A 19,051-nucleotide genomic window follows, 5' to 3' on the forward strand; every position below is an offset into this window, starting at 1 on the left:
TTGACAGGAGCCTGCTCAGTGCCCGTCGCTCTGCCACGGATGTCAAACTGTCCAGCTCCGTGCCTACAATAGAGCCTGTCTTCCTCACCAGTTTGTCCAGGCGTGAGGCGTCCCTCTTCTTTATGCTGCTTCCCCAGCACACCACTGCGTAGAAGAGGGCGCTCGCCACAACCATCTGATAGAACATCTGCAGCATCTTATTGCAGATGTTGAAGGACGCCAGCCTTCTAAGGAAGTATAGTCGGCTCTGTCCTTTCTTACACACAGCATCAGTATTGGCAGTCCAGTCCAATTTATCATCCAGCTACACTCCCAGGTATTTATAGGTTTGCATCCTCTGTACACAGTCACCTCTGACGATCACGGGGTCCATGAGGGGCCTGGTCCTCCTAAAATTCACCACCAGCTCCTTGGTTTTGCTGGTGTTCAAGTGTAGGTGGTTTGAGTCGCACCATTTAACAAAGTCCTTGATTAAGTTCCTATACTCCTCTTCCTGCCCATTCCTGATGCAGCCCACGATAGCAGTGTCGTCAGCGAACTTTCGCACGTGGCAGGACTCCGAGTTGTATTGGAAGTCCGATGTATATAGGCTGAACAGGACCGGAGAAAGTACAGTCCCCTGCGGCGCTCCTGTGTTGCTGACTACAATATCAGACCTCCAGTTCCCGAGACGCACATACTGAGGTCTGTCTGTAAGATAGTCCACGATCCATGCCACCAGGTATGAATCTACTCCCATCTCTGTCAGCTTGTCCCTAAGGAGTATAGGTTGGATGGTGTTGAAGGCGCTAGAGATGTCTAGAAACATAATTCTTACAGCACCACTGCTTCTGTTCAAGTGGGAGAGGGATCGGTGTAGCATGTAGATGATGGCATCTTCCACTCCCACTTTCTCCTGGTATGCGAACTGCAGAGGGTCGAGGGCGTGGTGGACCTGTGGCCTTAGGTGGTGAAGCAGCAGCCGCTCCATGGTCTTCATCACATGTGACGTCAGAGCGACAGGCCGGAAGTCATTCAACTCACTAGGACGTGATATCTTTGGGACGAGGATGATGCAAGATGTTTTCCAAAGCCTCGGGACTCTCCCCTGTTCCAGGCTCAGGTTGAAGATGCGCTGTAGAGGACTCCTCAGCTCCAACACACAGGCCTTCAGCAGTCGTGGTGATACTCCATCTGGACCCACTGATTTGCTGGCACAAAGTCTCCTCAGCTCTCTGCTCACCTGCGCTGCTGTAATTGTGGGTTAGGGGAGACTCTCTCCTATGCTGGTATCAGCAGAAGGATGAGTGGAGGGTGCAGTACTCTGAGGTGAGAGTGGGTTAGGTTGGTCAAACCTGTTAAAAAAGTTGTTCATCTACATGCAAGATCATTTACATTCATCTAAATGCAAGGCTACGATACGTGATCATCTCGAAAGACATTTTAAAGACCCGTGAGACCAAGGAGACTTGCCACGGTGCGTCTCGCGGGGGCCGTAAACATGAGACTTGGTGCCAAGAGATTGTCCCAGGGCCTTAGCAAAAAGGACAGCAGCTGTACAGGCTTTAAAAAGATCGAAGGGCAGAGCGACAGCAGCTACCCCAACCGAACGCGAGCAGCTTTATACATCCTGCAAGAAAGAATTCAACCACGCCTGGGGCCACAAATAAAAGACAGGTATTGCTTTTACAACGTCACGCGAGACCAGGCAGTGAGCCATCATTTAAAACAAGTCAACAGACCTCTAAGCAAGCAGTTGTTGGGATTGCTTTTGGCAGGCAAGCATCATGTGCTCCAAGCTCTTAAAACAATGCCATGCGACAGGCAGAAGAGGCAGCTAGCAAGCAGCAAAAAGACAGCAAATGATCCAAAGGCATATCCTTAGCATACGTTCAGCCGCAACACCCTTCACAACACAAGCAGTATTATACGTCTGGGAAGAAAGAGATGTAACCACGCGCGGGGGAGGAAATAAAGAAACAAGTTTTTACAAAAGTTTTTAAAGTAAAAGTGAAAATAATGAATATGTAATAAATCACAAGAAAATAACAATCTAAATTGTAGATTGCCTGCCTAAGGTAAAGTCATCCCTGATGAATGGAGACGTGGGAATGAGGGATCCTTTCATTGGATTAGTGCTATTTCAGATGTGGAATGGCAAAATGGGGGAGGCAGCTTGATGAATGAGGTCTCCAGGACTTAAAACAAATCCAAATCATATTATGTGATATCATCTAATGTGAAATTCTACTCCGTACTTCTAGAATTTTTATTTTTATACTGTATTGAGGATTTATTCTGTTCTATGTATTGTACTGTATTGTATTGACCCCCTTCTTTTTGACACCCACTGCACGCCCAACGTACCTGGAAAGGGGTCTCTCTTTGAACTGCCTTTCCCTAGGTTTCTTCCATTTTTTCCCTACAAGGGTTTTTTGGGAGTTTTTTTCTGGTCTTCTTAGAGGGGCAAGGCTGGGGGGCTGTCAAGAGGCAGGGCCTGTTAAAGCCCATTGCGGCACTTCTTGTGTGATTTTGGGCTATACAAAAAATAAATTGTACTGTATATCTGGTAAATCAAACACAGGGGTTGGTGAGCGAAGCCCCCTAGTACACTTAAAAGTTAATTAGGCACTCAACTGCTTTAGCAAGGTGATGAAGAGTAGCAAAAAGTGCCTATAAGCATTAGAAGATATGTGTCAGTTGTGATTTAACTTACTGGTTATTCGTACAGCGCGGTCATTACGAAAGTCTTCTTGGTCTGGCTCATCCAAATCCTCCAAGAAATTATACTCTGGATCATCATCATCATCACCTTCCTCTGCAGAATAAAAGAAGAAACAAGGAATCAACAACAACTCACAATGACCGAACAAATTAAGGTTGACATGCTAAAGGAACAAGATCTCGTCATATGTTTTGCTGTATATTTTCTAGAATGAAGGAAGGAGTAGCTTAATATGTCATTATTATATTTACTGTAATATGATTTTAAATATATTCACATTAAATTAGCTTATTTATTCATTCATTTTGCAAGGTAAACATATTATTACATACTTTTAATATTAAACATAATTCCTTAGAAGACAAAACAAAGGATATACTAATGGCAAGCAGTCTGACAAATAAAGCTCACAACTTAGAAGTAAACCTTTGTATGCAAAACACCTTTGTATGGAACACAATGACAAAAACAGTACCTATGTTGATTATACCAGAAAAAGAAGGAAAATAAGAAAATATTGGAATAAGCAAGCCATGAGTGTCCTCTTTTCGTCACCTGTGCCACACAGGCAGACATGTTTGCTAAACAATAAACAACTTGACTGAGTTGTTGTCTTGAAAGATCTATATTCCTCCAGTTTCAAACAAAGACAAGCCACTTACTGATCAACAAACAACATCTGGAGGTTTAAATCTCATTTCGCAACCAGTATCAATTGCAGACAGATTGAAAAGGTCAAGCTGTTGCTGAGTAAACACTAAAGGCACTAAAAAGCACAGTTGATTTACAAAAACATGGCACAGAAAAGGACCGACAAAGCATAATATGATTACAATTTTACAAATATTTCAAAAAGAGTTTGCATAGTAGGAAATCACATCTGAACAAATTAATCCAAACAAAAAGGAAATTTTTAATGTTTTGGGTGACATTATAAGGTTTATTAGTTATGGGTTGGGTGTTGGTTGGAGTTAATAGGTTAACCCCACAGATCATTTTTGTTAACCTGGGTGGAACGAAAGAGTGGCTGGGTGGTTTAAAAAAATAAAGAAACAAAATCATCCATTATAAAACCAAGATGTCTGTAATTTCATTACACAGAACACTGAAATAATCTTCAGAATGTACATTTTTCAGTATTAGGGATCTAATTTATGATCCTAAAATATCAAGCAATTCTTGCACTATTCTTTCTGAACTATAATGTGCAATTTTATCAACATTAAGATGTGTTAAGAAGGAGCAACCCAACATGTTACAATGTTTGAACAGTTTTTCAATTAGTGTTGTATGTGGTAAATTATTTTTTTGCTAACCAATAATATCTTAAAGCTTCCAGAAAAGAAGTTCTTTGCAAATGAAATTGATTTTTCAACTTGCTCCACCCCAGTTTGATCTAGGATAAATTTTTCCTTCATTAATGTGCAAGTACCAATGGCATTTTACTTTGTACATGATCAACAAAGCTTTATTTTCAAAGTCTCATGCATGCCACAGTTGCCAAATCAATTGATTGCAGATTGCCTCTGAGTGTTTCATACACATGACAAATATCATTCCATTATCTTTCACCAGTAGCCAACCAGATTTTTTAAACCACTCACCTTCGATACCTGATAAGTGGTGCTTAGATGAATGTTTTTTTTTTTTTTTGTTTTTTTTTTAAAAGAAATTTTGTAGAAGGTAATTAAACATATTGACCGGCCATCATGGTGTCTCTGTCAGAGCCAAAAATTTTGTAATAGATTTGGTAACTTTACCACTATGCTTAGATGATTAATCTCTTTTAAAATAGTGTTATTTTATGAGTTAACTTTTTACTCAATATTGCTTAACATAACAGTATTTAATAATAAATCAATGAGACTAAATTAATTTTAAAGTTTTTAATTTTAATTATTGCAAAATATCCAGCAGTTCACAACTCACAGTAACAGTTATTTTCAGCAGTTACTTTGAACTGTTTTGCAAGGTAGTTTAACAGCAAATTATTTCTCTTTCACAAGGAAAAAGTTGATTTAAAGGTTCTACTTTTTCACTGTCAAGGACTACTTTGAACTCTTTTCTGTGCACTTTTTTTGTAATTTTTTTTCTTTTTTTAATTATAGATTAGGCCCCTTCCCCAACTGCTATAGGTCAGTGTATTTTCCCCCAACCAACACCCCCCCATAAACAATTCTTCACGGTGGGCAGCTTCTTCACTCCACTACAAATGATGATCTCCAGAGTGATATGCTCCCACACTCCCTTAAGCCAGCCAAAAGTCAGTTGCCCGGGAGGGATATAATGGAAGGACATAGATGGACTGAAATCCCAACCAGAATATGTACTGTACATATACAGTATCTTACAAAAGTAAGTACACCCTCACATTTTTATAAATATTATATCTTTTCATGGGACAACACTGAAGATATGACACTTTGATACAATGTAAAGTAATCAGTGTACAACTTGTATGACAGTGTAAATTTGCTGTCCTCTCAAAATAACTCAACACACAGCCATTAATGTCTAAACTGCTGGCAACAAAAGTGAGTACACCCCTAAGTGAAAAAATATCCAAATTGTGCCCAAAGTGTCAATATTTTGTGTGGCCACCATTATTTTCCAGCACTGGTCAACTCTCTTGGGCATGGAGTTCACACCAGCTTCACAGGTTGCCACTGGAATCCTCTTCCACTCCTCCATGACAACATCACAAAGCTGGTGGATGTTAGAGACCTTGCGCTCCTCCACCTTCTGTTTGAGGATGCCCCACAGATGCCAAATAGGCTTTAGGTCTGGAGACATGCTTGGCCAGTCCAGCACCTTTAGCAAGGCAGTGGTCGTCTTGGAGGTGTGTTTGGGGTCGTTATCATGTTGGAATACTGCCCTGCGGCCCAGGGAGGGGATCATGCTCTGCTTCAGTATGTCACAGTACATGTTGGCATTCATGGTTCCCTCAATGAACTGTAGCTCCCCAGTGCACTCATGCAGCCCCAAACCATGACACTCCCACCACCAGGCTTGACTGTAGGCAAGACACACTTGTCTTTGTACTCCTCACCTGGTTGCCACCACACACACTTGACACCATCGGAACCAAATAACTTTATCTTGGTCTCATCAGACCACAGGACATGGTTCCAGTAATCCATGTCCTTAGTCTGCTTGTCTTTCTTGTGCATCATCTTTAGAAGAGGCTTCCTTCTGGGACGACAGCCACGCAGACCAATTTGATGCAGTGTGTGGTGGGCGTACGGTCTGAGCACTGACAGGCTGACCTCTGCAGCAATGCTGGCAGCACTCATACATCTATTTTCAAAAGACAACTTCTGGGTATGACGCTGAGCATGTGCACTCAACTTCTTTGGTTGACCATGGTGAAGCCCGTTCTGAGTGGAACCTGTCCTGTTAAACCGCTGTATGGTCTTGGCCACCGTGCTGCAGCTCAGTTTCAGGGTGTTGGCAATCTTCTTATAGCCGAGGCCATCTTTATGTAGAGCAACAATTCTTTTTTTCAGATCCTCAGAGAGTTCTTTGCCATGAGGTGCCATGTTGAACTTCCAGTGACCAGTATGAGAGAGTGTGAGAGCGATAACACCAAATTTAACATACCTGCTCCCCATTCACACCTGAGACCTTGTAACACGAACGAGTCACGTGACACCAGACAGGGAAAATGGTTAATCGGGCACAATTTGGACATTTTTCACTTAGGGGTGTACTCACTTTTGTTGCCAGTGGTTTAGACATTAATGGCTGTGTATTGAGTTATTTTGAGAAGACAACAAATTTACACTGTTATACAAGCTGTACACTGACTACTTTACATTGTATCAAAGTGTCATATCTTCAGTGTTGTCCCATGAAAAGATATAATAAAATATTTACAAAAATGTGAGGGGTGTACTAACTTTTGTCAGATACGGTGTGTATGTATGTATGTATATATATATATATATATATATATATATATATATATATATATATATTTATTCACGGCATTCATAGTCTGTGTCACAATCTGATTGTATGGGTGGTTACCTACCAGGTAACGCTTGTGGTTGGCCAGCAATCTGCTAACATCCGCCACGGTGCCCTCAGTTTGTGAGGAGCAGATCATAGAATGGTTGAAATAGTTTACTGTCAAATAAATGATATATATATACACACACACATATACACTCACACAATATGTAGATATAGTTGCTGGTTTTGTTTCCCCTTGATTGTGTTTTTGAGGATTTCAGAGATTGTTGGGTGATAATGATAAAGTACTAATTTACTGATTCAACACTATGAGCTTGCTGCTTTCAGGAATGCTTTATAACACTGAGTTATTATTCTTTTATTTCTTCATTTACAATTTATTACAATTCTTTTTCAGAATAGCAAAGGAAAAGTTAACAGACAGTAAAGGAGGAAAGTTTTACTAGTAGCCAGTTTTTCAATGCACCATTTTCCATTCCATGACTACTTTCTGTGTTTCAGAATGTAAGTGGTACATTTTAAAAGAACAAAAAAGATGTGCTTAAAAGCTTAAAAAACAGTAATCAAAATATGTTTAACCTAAAAAAAATACTTCAGATCACACTTTCAGCGGTTGTGGTAATCAACTTACTACATACTGTAAAGATCTGAAAAGCAGATAAATACAATTAAGTTTACCAGACACAAGGAAATGACTGCTACCAGAACAAGTGTATACAGTATATAAAAGTTCAGCATGAATCAGTGTTGGGGATTCTCCTATATGCTCTGCAAGTGAAACTGGACTATGTGAATGGTCATTTCAGCAAAGATGCCCCTTCTGTGTTCTCAGCTGTCAACAGTGAGCACTATTAATCCTAATTGACACATAATAGCTTCAGGGTTGAAAACCTAAACTGCATTTCCTTTTCATGATCCTGTTATCCTGTTTAAAGCCACTGGTCAAGCAGATTAAGGCAAATATAATCTAGCCCAAACCACCAACCATTTGTTCTAATCAATTGAAATATGCTTGTTTTGAAGAAGGAAACCGTTTCACTGAAGAAGAAAAAAAAAAAAGTCTCTGAATAATATGCAATTCTGAATGTGTTAAAGATGAAGACCTTCATATAAAATTAAATCAGCAAACATCTTTTAAAGACCAAATTATAGCTGTATATGTAGATCTATTTAATTATTCTTCTATATCTGTTCAATTTTGCAATGAATTGTGGGTAGGTAGGCATGTCTCTGAATCTGCTATAGACGACATTGCAAAAGTGAATTCAATACATTTTGAGCATATTTTCCTAAATGCACAAAAAATGAAGCACAATGCAAAGCAAGCCCAAAATGTTAATTTGTTTAGAAAATATGCCTTTTATGACATAAAGTACATATACATATCAGAGGTGACAACTAAACCATATTCTTACTTAAAATAATAAAGAAATGTGTCATCTTTAATTTTATGCCTTTTTGTGATCAGCTCATCCTTCTGCAGTAACAAATGTTTTAAGCAAGGTTGCCCAAACCTTTGCATGCCACTGTATTTCAATTCAAAATAACTCTGAAAGTCAAACTTTTGATGTTTTTACACAGAGAAACTAATTTATGGCATCAAATTAATTCTGAAAATAAAATTGTATGGGATGTTGGTTGTAATTCTAACTGAGCCCAAGATACAGTATGTACACAGCAACTATTAAACAGCAGCACACACTAAGCCAAGTTCCAGGCTTCATATGAGTCTGACGTTCATTATGATGAGCTGCTGCATTTCTTTTGCACTTCCTGTAGATGTAATTCAAACGCCTGAAGTCGGAATGTGCTGGTCAACAAAATCTTTATACCATACAGACAGAAAAATCACAAGTGAATAATGTTTCAGTTTATTTCTCAAGTGTTTGCATTTAGTTCAGAATAATCAGTGCCCATTCGCACAAAAGCAAACCTTTTTGAAAATAAAACAGCACTGATTGAGAGACTGACTAGGTTTACATACATGGTTGGCATATTGTTGCTGACCAATCACTTTTACTTTAAGAACGTCATTTAACAACGAAGCAATACAAACCTTGTAAAATTCCTGAGTTGGCAATGTCTCTACTGAACTGCAAATATGTAGGTGAAAAAAGTTTGCCATCTGGTGAAAAACTAAACATACCAATTTGTTTTGGCATTTATTCTATATTTATTAATGTATCTTTTTTTTTAGTTTACATTCACAGCTCAAAATACCCGATACTGTGAAAATAATTCAGTAGCAGAATTATGTTTTAAAATATCATTTTTTTCTTTTTCAAAATAGTTGAAATATCACATTCTTTTTGTTCTTAACATCAGCCATATTATACATATTGCATACCAGGGATATTTCCTGCCTTGCATTCAAACCTGCTGGAATAGGCTCTAGGATTCCTGCGATTCTGCTCTAGATAAGTGGGTTCAGAAAATGCATATATTGTTCCTAAAACTCAGATGCTCGCTTTGTTGTCATTTTGTGGCTGTCCATACTCCTATTACCTGATAGAGTAAAAAAAACCCTCAAACCTTAAAATTGACCTAAATTGCATTACAAATTGGCCCATTCTGGGCAAAAAAAGGAAAAGATGAAAAGTGGCAATAGTCAGTGCACATTTGACATAGAAAATAGTTTAAAAATTATAAAATTGAATAAAATTGTTCATATTCAGTATGTTTTTTTTTTTGCAGACAACAACAAAACCAGATAGCAAACCATGTAGTGTAGTAAACTTCCACTAACATTAAACTCATATTATATCCAAACCTGTTAAGTGTACAGTTCTGTCTGATTGTGACACAAAACTAAACTCCATAGTAGCTCTTTAACCATAACAACTAAATTAAAACTAAAAATACATGACAAAGTAAAACTAAAACTAGACTGCATTTCCAATTAAGGTTAGAAAAAATATAGAAATAAAAACTAATACAAAAAGGCAAAACTACAATAACCTTGCTCTGCCATGTTGCATCCTGACAAAAGTAGACATCATGATGACCTGAAGAAAGCAGGCTACATGGGCCTGAGCAGATGATGTGCTAACCAGGAACTACTGAATGTAACCATGTTATTGTGACACCTGAAGCCACGCATCTAGCATCAAGTTGAATGGTTGATTTAAAAGCCACATTATACTTGGTTATATGGCACTAGTTATAATAAAATGTATAATCTATAATACCTACTTAACAGTGCAGCTCTTTCTCTTTCCTGTTTTTTTCACTCTTTCTAATTGCCTGAGGTTACAGATAAAGAAGGGAAAGTGTGAGGAAGTGCTGTACTGTACCTAACCAAAGAGTGGTAAATGTATGGAATTTGAGGCATTTTGGTTAAGTCTACATGATAAAGAATAAAAATGGGAAAATAAGGTCACCATAGAATTCTACATGACAAACCATATACAAACATTTTGTCTTAACTGGTCACGTGTCTGTAAAAAATATGATGTCCCTTAGAAAACATCAACATTATTTAAAAAAAAAAAAATCTCACTGAATAACTGCTGTGTAAAGTATTTATAAAATTTAAGTGCTTTTTACTATTACAGTGGAACCTCTAGATACGAGTTTAATTCGTTCCAGCACTGAGCTTGTATAGCGAATTTCTCGTATCTAGAACAAACTTCCCCATTGAAAATAATGGAAATCCAGTTAATCCGTTCTGCACCCCAAATATATTAACATAAAAATCAATTTTCCTAACAAATAACACTGATAAATTATATATACTGTAGTCTACCTTTAATAAATAACACTGGTAAATAATATAACTGATTATTAAAAGAATCAAAACAGGTGTCCAAAGTGCAGTAGAGCATTCAATAAATCTTTAAATAAATAATCCTTAAAACAGTTGTGAAGTGGAGGTTTAAAATACACAAGAATAACAATCCTTTAACACAAATTTAAAACGTCAAAAGGATGCCGTCTTTAAAAAACAGATGACAATCCCCGGTGCTTCTTCTCTGTTAGCGTCTCACCTGCGGGCTCTGCAACAGGCGAGACACTCTTAATGCAGCTGACCTTCTCTACACCGTCCTGCTTCAGCTGTTTGGCTCGCCTGTTCAGCTCACTGTTCAGCTACACGCGAGCCTGCACTCACTCGCCCGGCCGCCTGCCTGCCTGCCTGCCTGCTTGTGCGCGCGCTCTCTCTCTCTCTCTTTTCTTTTACTTTTTCTCCCCCTTAACCGGCTCGCGCTTCTCTATATATGCGGGGAGGACATGGCAGCTGCAGCCCATCAGCCACAGGAACAATCATGGATGTGGGCAGTTTCCCACCTGTGCACTTAAGTGAGAAACGCAGACACCGCAGATCGCGGCTCGCAACTGCTACCACGCCCCCTTGCTAAGCCGCGAGCTATACCCACAGCCTGGCTCGTGGCTCGTTACGCGAGCCAATGCTCGTATTTAGATCTGAATTTTTCGCTCATACTTTCCTCGTATTTTGAATTTCTCGTATACAGAGGTGATCGTATCTCGAGGTTCCACTGTATATATAAAATGAAAACTTAATAATCACTAACATTACAAATATCTTCTATTAATTATATAGTTCGCTCTCAGTATCTGCGGGAGTCATCCCTTATATAAAATGTCATAGCATTTGCATATAACCTGTGCACATCTTCCCATCCATCGATTATCCCACATACCCTTAAACAATGTGCCACTTTTTAAAAGATTTACCATTTTTATTTTCTCATCAAGACAGTACACTTTATGCTCCCTTTCAGATTTTGAGGGATTGTGCTTTGATCGCTTAAATTGCTTTTTAGGAGCCATTTATTCATAGAAACAAAGGATAGGTTTAGGGAAATCCAATTTTAGTTTGACTTTTTGGTTAGCGATTGTTTAGTCAACTTTGTTTCTGTGTCTTTATGTATGTCTTTTGTGTTGTGTTTAAGAGCTACAGCACTACGGGAAGTGTAAAAATGGAAACCGTTTCCTAACCATAGTAATGATCAGAGGCCAAATAGAACAGGTCAGAATTTGCCAGAGAAAAGGGTCAATTGACCTACAGAGAAAAGCAACAGTGCTTTGTGTAAGCACAGCTATCCAACTGAAGAGCAGTGTGCTGTCTAAGCAGTTGTCTGCCATATAGGAGCTGTAATTTTGCTCCTATGAGCCATTTTTTCAACTCTTACGGCAGGAGGCTACAGCAGGATATGCCAACAGATCATGTCATTCACATGGATTCACTGCAGTGCTTGGCACATGCCAAATTCAAGTTTTGCTTTTTGGAACTTTCTGGATTTTTTTTTTTTTTTTTTATGAATATTTTTCGATCCGCAGTTACTTGAGTCTGCCTTTGGATGTGATACCCGGAGATACAGAGGACCAACTGGACCCATTTTTGAAATAACAGTTTACCAGTATCACAAAAACAAAGTATTAAACAATAAATTGTAAACTGGGTCTCTAATGCCACCAGGAGCAGGCAACGTGAAATATCATTAAATGAGGAATAACCATTTAACCTCTTAACATCACTCTCTGATTTACCTGACCAGTGCTTAGACACTTCTGATAACTTACTAACAGTATCCAATAACTAGTTAATGTCTAAGAAAGAACTGAAGCATGATGAAGAAAAAACACATGGAAAAGAACCAGCTTTTGCAACCTTAAACAACCCTCCTAACACCAATATAAAGCACATTAAGACTGCACAATCAGATGTTGAATGAGTTGGGTGCACTTTCATGATATAAAATAAATGCTGCAAAATGACTCATGTCTGTTTTTGCCAATTATTTTAGCATTAAAAATAAGCTTGGGGCTGCTTTTTAATAAAATTATCCAAGTAACATAATATTAGACTTGAAAGCAGGGACATTTGTTTTATTGTATTTATTCTATCATATATTACAAAGCCAAAAAGGTTATAGACTGAAAACACTACAGTATGCTTACCTTCATTTTCTACTTCTGTTGTCATTAGTCCTGCAAGCCAACACTGCCATTCTTTGTCCTCATTGGTTCCTGTGTCATACATGTCTGGTGTGATATCAGGGGCCTGTAATTCTGCCTCCAACAAGCCCAAGGGTACATTTTTCAAAGGTCGCTTCGATCTGGTTCGAAAAGCAATTAGACTTTCGTCCAAGGGCTATAAATAACATTCAATAAACAAAAACAAGTAACATATATTGTCAAACTTAGCAATTAAAACAGAAAATACTCAGGCTCTGAAATGCAACTGTAAAATTAAAATCAAACTAAAATAACTATTTCTCTTCCACTATGATTATCTACATGATAAAATATTTAAAGGGAAATTTCTAAGATGAAAACACGACCATGATGGATTATTACAGTGGAAAAAGAGTATGTACTTTTAGCCCATACTTAGGGAAGAATCCAAAGAAAGAACAGCTGCAGTTAATAAATCTTTATATCAAAGGGAAGCTCAAAAACAAATGCCAATTTGAAAATAAATGGGGCCGCGAACAGAGTTGTGACACTGGAGAGAAGTGAACACACATAATTGTCTATTTTTTCAAAAGCACTATGAATATTTTAGTTATTCATGCGTACACATTTGTGGTATTGTTTAAAATGCTGGAGTAAAACATGTTTTGTTTTTTTGTTTTTTTCATAAAATAGAGCAGAGATTTTGAATTTCAAAGTGGAATCTAGCAATCATCATGTACTATTTTTTATGTGTTACTACAATAGATATTAACAATGTTATTAATCTCTGATGATGCATTAAAAGACAGGCGAGTACTGTTTTCTACTACGGCATGCAATCAAAACTTTATTTAATATGAACGTAAAAGACTCCCTGAGAATTGCAAGACAAGACCTAAGCTTAACCATGAAAAAGAACTGAGATATGATGAGAAACATAAATGTAACATTAGTAGGTAAGGAACATAAATATTAAACAGATTATGGCATTACCTTGGAAGAAATGAGACAAGACCCAATAATTACCAAGAGAGAAAAATCTTCGCATTACCTGATAGGAGTCCAGGCATACAGGACTCAGTGCAAGCTCTTCCTCAACTGCATGTAGCTTTTCCATGAAAGTACTGTCCTGAGTAGGCCTTGAAGGGGTATGGTGCTTGACTGGTTTAGGAGGAGGCGGGGGGCCCATTGGTGCCACTTCAACACTGATATGTCTCTGAGGGAGGGTCACAGTACTGTCTCCCTAGGATGAAAAGATGGAACTGAAATGAAGCTATAAATCAGTCAAATCCCACTAATATTCAGGCTTTCTATGATAAAGTACTTTTTCCCTCTCTGCCATAATTGATGTTCACTCCACATTTATTTCATAACATGCTCTACCTCTTAAACCTACTGTATTGATGGTGACTCTGTTGTGTTGTCTATCAGTTCTTTTTGTCAATGGTTTTTTTTTTTAATATACTCTGTGATGCCAGGGCATTACCTTGTAATCTTTGTTGTTAATTTGTAATTTTCTTTGCATTTCTATAAGCTGTGCAACAAAAACATGATAAATTGCTGCAGCCCCATGCTGTATCAGGGTGTGCTCCTAACCTCCACCTCGCCATGCAAAGCAACACTTAGCTAATGAAAATAGTTAATATTTTGTACATATAAATAACTGGCAGTATACAAAAATCCTCACAATTATGTCATGTATCACACACAAGAACATATGTGTAGCTAGTAGAATCTGTAATCCAGGTATATTCAGATAAATTCATTTTTCTCATTTAAGATATTACATTTCAGTCATTGCTTCAGATGACAGACCTAGTTCATGCTTCATCAAAATTTAAAAACAGATGCAATTATTGTGATTGCTGGTAATAAGTGTTTCTCATCCACTTTTTCTTGTGTTTTTATGTTTTGGCATTTGGCAGCACTGCCCTCAACCAAGTCATCTGTCTAAGGGCATGGTACAAATTTGTTTCAGCACTGACCTAGCACCACATGCTTACTATATTCAATAAAATAGGGTATATCAGCTTGCTTGCGCATGCAGGGGGTAAGTAGCCAGTTTAATTAAGTAAGAAAAACATTGCCTATTCCAAAGGGTCTTAAGGCCTGCAGGTTCATTTTCTCCATGATCTAGACATACAAGCATGTTTTCTCTTCTCCAACCAAGTGTACTCTACAATAAACTATGATATATTTATTTTACAACAAACCGATATTTTACGAACCTAATTTACCAACTAATTTAATCAATTATTAGTACACGTACAACTGAAATGATAATAGGAAATGTTGAACAATGACCTGACACTAGGTGTAAAGCATAAGAGCAGAATTACTGGGACAAGTATATTCCATGTCAGTGTCAACAACATGTGACAACAGTAGTCAGAACTCCTGAAGACGGAGTTTGCATCCCTTATTCAGACCACAAAGGAGAGAACCCTAGCTCTGAGAATTGTTGTGTCAGCTCTACTACATATGCTGCGTAGCTCAGATAAAGACTACAGCAGACGTCTATCTCTAAAGAGAGACAAAACATTAGCTTCGTGGGCAACTGGGATCTTTGACGGGAGAAAGAACTTGTCTTGATGGGTTAGGGTTAGGGTTATTATTAGGGCATTTATATAGGTTCAGCACTTGAGTCCTCTCCTAAAATATCTCAAAGGTAATTTTTCTTTATTGACTATGTAGAGTTTGTCCTAATGCTAACCATAATTTTGTGTTAGGATATAATTTTGTAGCAGGTTCCTCTATAGAAATGCATTATATTAGCACTATAACAGACCATAGTTTAACTAAAAAGTCTGGATAAAACCAAATAAACACAAATAATTTATGGCACTTTCACTCCTAGTTTGGACCTTTTATTCTGTTTTTAACTTTGGCATTATTTCCCTTAAAGTCTGGCTCATTTTGGTAAATGTGAACAATGTGGTACCAAGCAAACATTAGAGCATTTCACATGAGGTCTAAATGTGATCTAGCACAGTACCGATTTAACCACATGAAATACTGTGCAATATGCGTGACATTTTGCATGCTACAGTAGTCACGTTGAGCGCCTGCTGTCAGTAATAGTGGAATCTCATTCACATCATAATGAGTGAAGGATTAACACGAAGTACTAAAAACAATCAAAAATAATTAAATAAATAAACACACTGGTATAGTTATAGTACACTTCATATAAAACCACTAGCACTACTCACTCAATCACAGCAGCACCTGATTCAGTCTTAGAGCCTCTCATACATGCAATCGGACAACAGTTAAAAAAAAAACAAAAAGAAAAAAAATTGGTGTAAGTTTACTTGCAATTGGGTCAGTCAGAACACATAAAGAGGTGGCAAGAACCGAATCGCAGTGCCTTGCTGGTCAAACGAGTGAAGGTGGAGTTTCCTCTCATGCTAGTTAATGTTAATTTTATTAAGCACTCCAAAATAAACATTAATAACAAATATGAAGAGGAGTTAAGACGGTGGTTTGAGACAAACTAAACTGAGGTTATATTCATATTGTGGCTACTGGAGAGGAAATGAGGAACATCATACAGTTAAATTAAGACGGATGTTCAAAAAGTTTCCGCACTTTTCTTTTAACTCTTATTTATTAAGAATTTCAAAATCAAAATTACATCACTTTTCTACACAGTCACCTTCCTTTGTGATGCAATTTTCCCAGCATCGTACCAACTTTTTAATACCATCAGCAAAAATGTTTTTGGTTGAGCACATAGCCACCGCTGCTTTCATATCATCATCACATTCATGATAACGGGCCAGGTGTGGGGAACAAACATCTAAGCGCTTGCGTTTATTAACTTGTTATTAGATATGTGCATCTTCCCAGATTCTATAAATACTGCTGCAGTTAAACCCCTGGTGAAGAAAAATAATTCAGATACCTCTGTCTTTGAAAACTTTATAACCATTTCTAACCTACATTTGTTTATGTAAAATTCTAGAAAAATCAGCTTTTCAGTAGTTAAATGATTACTTGAACAAATATTCCATTGTTAATAAGTTGCAATTAGGTTTTAGAATAAATCATAGGACAAAAACAGCAAAAAGCAGTTAAAAGTACTTAAAGTAGTAAATATCTGAATCAATCAGTATCAATATCTGAAAATAAAGAAAGATGAAGGTCTCAGGAATGTTGATCTGCTCAGGTCCCCTTTTCATTTTAAAAGTACTCTTAGAAAAGAGAAAAAAATCAACAATTTCATAAATGTATACTATTGTATAATGAGAGCAGCAACAAACCATGGAATTAAAGAATGGGTTTAATTAACAACAAGAATCAGAGCCTAATTAAGAAACTGGTTGGAGTGAAATTGGTTGGAGTTTGAGGCCCTGACTTAGATGGTCTTCTGTTGGCTCACTCGCTTCACATTTCATTTCTGTTTGGAAAGAAATGAAGCAAATCTGTGGAACAATGAAGAAATTAAGGGGAACTAATCTTAAAAAAACAAGCCAATTAAAAGAAAAGAAGTTAATTGGAAGCCAAGACAGGCCACTAATTAAGAAAAGGCTTAGAATGAAAACCAGCATCCACTGGGGTTCTCTGACCCAATGTATTCCTTATATTTCTGAATGGATGAGTAGTAATTTTCTCAAGCTAAACAAGGAAAAAAGAAATCTTAGTCGTTCACAAAAATGGAAATAGTGAAGGTCTTAGAAATAAACTTGATCCCTTATCATTAAAAGTCAAAATGGAAGTAAAGGATTTAGGTATAATCATGAACTCTGGCCTAAACTTTAAATTGCAAATTAATTATATTATTACGACTGCATGTTTCCATTTCAGGGACACTGCAAAAGATAGACCTCTTATAGCAATACAAGATGTTAAAAATTAATTCACGCTTTTGGGTTTGGTTGACTATATTACTATAATGCATCTCTAACTGGACTATCTAAGAAAGACATCAATCGATTGCAATTAGTTTACAAAGTAACAACAATTTTAACTGTAAAAAGAAAATTTCTGCAGTTTTAGCATTGTTGCATTGGTTGCCCATGTCCTTTCGAATTGATTTTAAAATAGTACTAATGGTATATATAGCTTTACATAATCTTGCTCCTTGCTGTATTTTGGACTGCCTGTACCCATACACTAATTAGATCTTCTAATACAAGTCTGTTTATTATTTTAAGAGCCAAGCATAAAAGAAGTGGGGAGGCTGCCTTTTGTTGTTATGGACTAAAAATCTATATATGCCAGGCTAACACCATAAATTATTAAATAAAAAAAAAACAAAAACTCATAAAAAGCCACTTTTTTAATTTGGCTTTTTTTTTGTAACTATATTCTAGTTATACTCCTAAAGATTATACATGCATAGAATTATCATATTCTTCAAGGAACTGTAATCATTACTAATTTGTACTTCTCTCTCCGTTTTCTTTTATGTTTTTTCTGCGTTGGCAATAACACCACCACCACTACCTCACTGAGGCACTGTGCAACCACCTGCAATGTTTGAATGAAGGCAGAATGCCCCAGCTGTCCATGAAATCCACCGCATCAAACTCTCTGGGGAGACGCCAGGAAAACAAAGAAGGAACTACTACTACTAGTAGGGGCTAGCCAGTCTTTTGGTCTTGGAACCCAATCACAGGATTTGTTATTAATTCCAGCTTATCTTTTTTCCCCTCCCTGTCCTCCTGACCTTATCATCAAAGTCACGTTTAGAGACTTTTAAAACAATACTATACATTAGGACTCTGTCTCTCAACTAATTATGTATCTATTTTATGTGCAACTATATTGATTTTTTTCTGTTATTCATTATTATTCTTAACTAATTTGTTTTTCTTTCCTTCTAACATTTCCTTTGGACATGTTGTAAAGCATTTTTAGCTACACCCTATGTATGAAAATGTTCTACAAAAACAAACGTTGTCCTTGCTGCTGATAATGGCCTTGTTTTATTGAACCTTTTATGGTTAATTTTATCCATATTAGATTTGAAAATGTATACATTTTCTCAATGGAAAGTGTGCTATTTACAAATATACTAATGGAAATTGAATAGATAGTCCTTTGCTTAATCAGCTTTGAAGCTTAAGTGCAAGTGCTAAGACTTTACACAATTAATTTAAAAAACAAAAAGTGAAAAAATGAAGGGAAAAAACTCAATATAAAGTAAATGAAACAGTGAAAGAGGAAAAACTGGTTGTCTAAGTATTCAGCCTGTTTGTTCTTCAGTTAAATTCACTTTTAATATCAAACAATATCATTGCACTACAGCAGTCTTACATTAGTGCAATGTGCATAAAGCATACAGATGCGAAGAACCCCCACCAGATGACCCAAGATGTGAATATTTTTGAGGTTTTTAACACTACAAACCCTGAAGATGGCTATTGTTTTTTGTTGTCCCTGACCTCCTTAAATTTTCATGACATACGCCAAGAAGCTATTAGCTCATCACTATGCTAATAGCCTGCT

General features: G+C 37.2%; 1 protein-coding gene across 2 annotated transcripts in view; it reads right to left on the minus strand.

Annotated features, from left to right (window-relative positions):
• gon4lb (gon-4 like b) overlaps window positions 1–19,051 on the minus strand; it is a 142,979-nt gene that overhangs the window by 62,336 nt on the left and 61,592 nt on the right. For both annotated transcript variants that reach the window (XM_051923063.1, XM_051923062.1), the window contains exons 9-11: window positions 13,647–13,838; window positions 12,599–12,791; window positions 2,696–2,797 (exon numbers count right to left, since the gene is read on the minus strand). In XM_051923063.1, the coding sequence (XP_051779023.1) occupies window positions 2,696–2,797; window positions 12,599–12,791; window positions 13,647–13,838 (487 nt within the window). The remainder of the gene's footprint in view (window positions 1–2,695; window positions 2,798–12,598; window positions 12,792–13,646; window positions 13,839–19,051) is intronic.

The sequence above is a fragment of the Erpetoichthys calabaricus genome, chromosome 2 (genome assembly GCF_900747795.2).
Source record: "Erpetoichthys calabaricus chromosome 2, fErpCal1.3, whole genome shotgun sequence".
NCBI classification, from domain to species: Eukaryota; Metazoa; Chordata; class Cladistia; order Polypteriformes; family Polypteridae; genus Erpetoichthys; species Erpetoichthys calabaricus.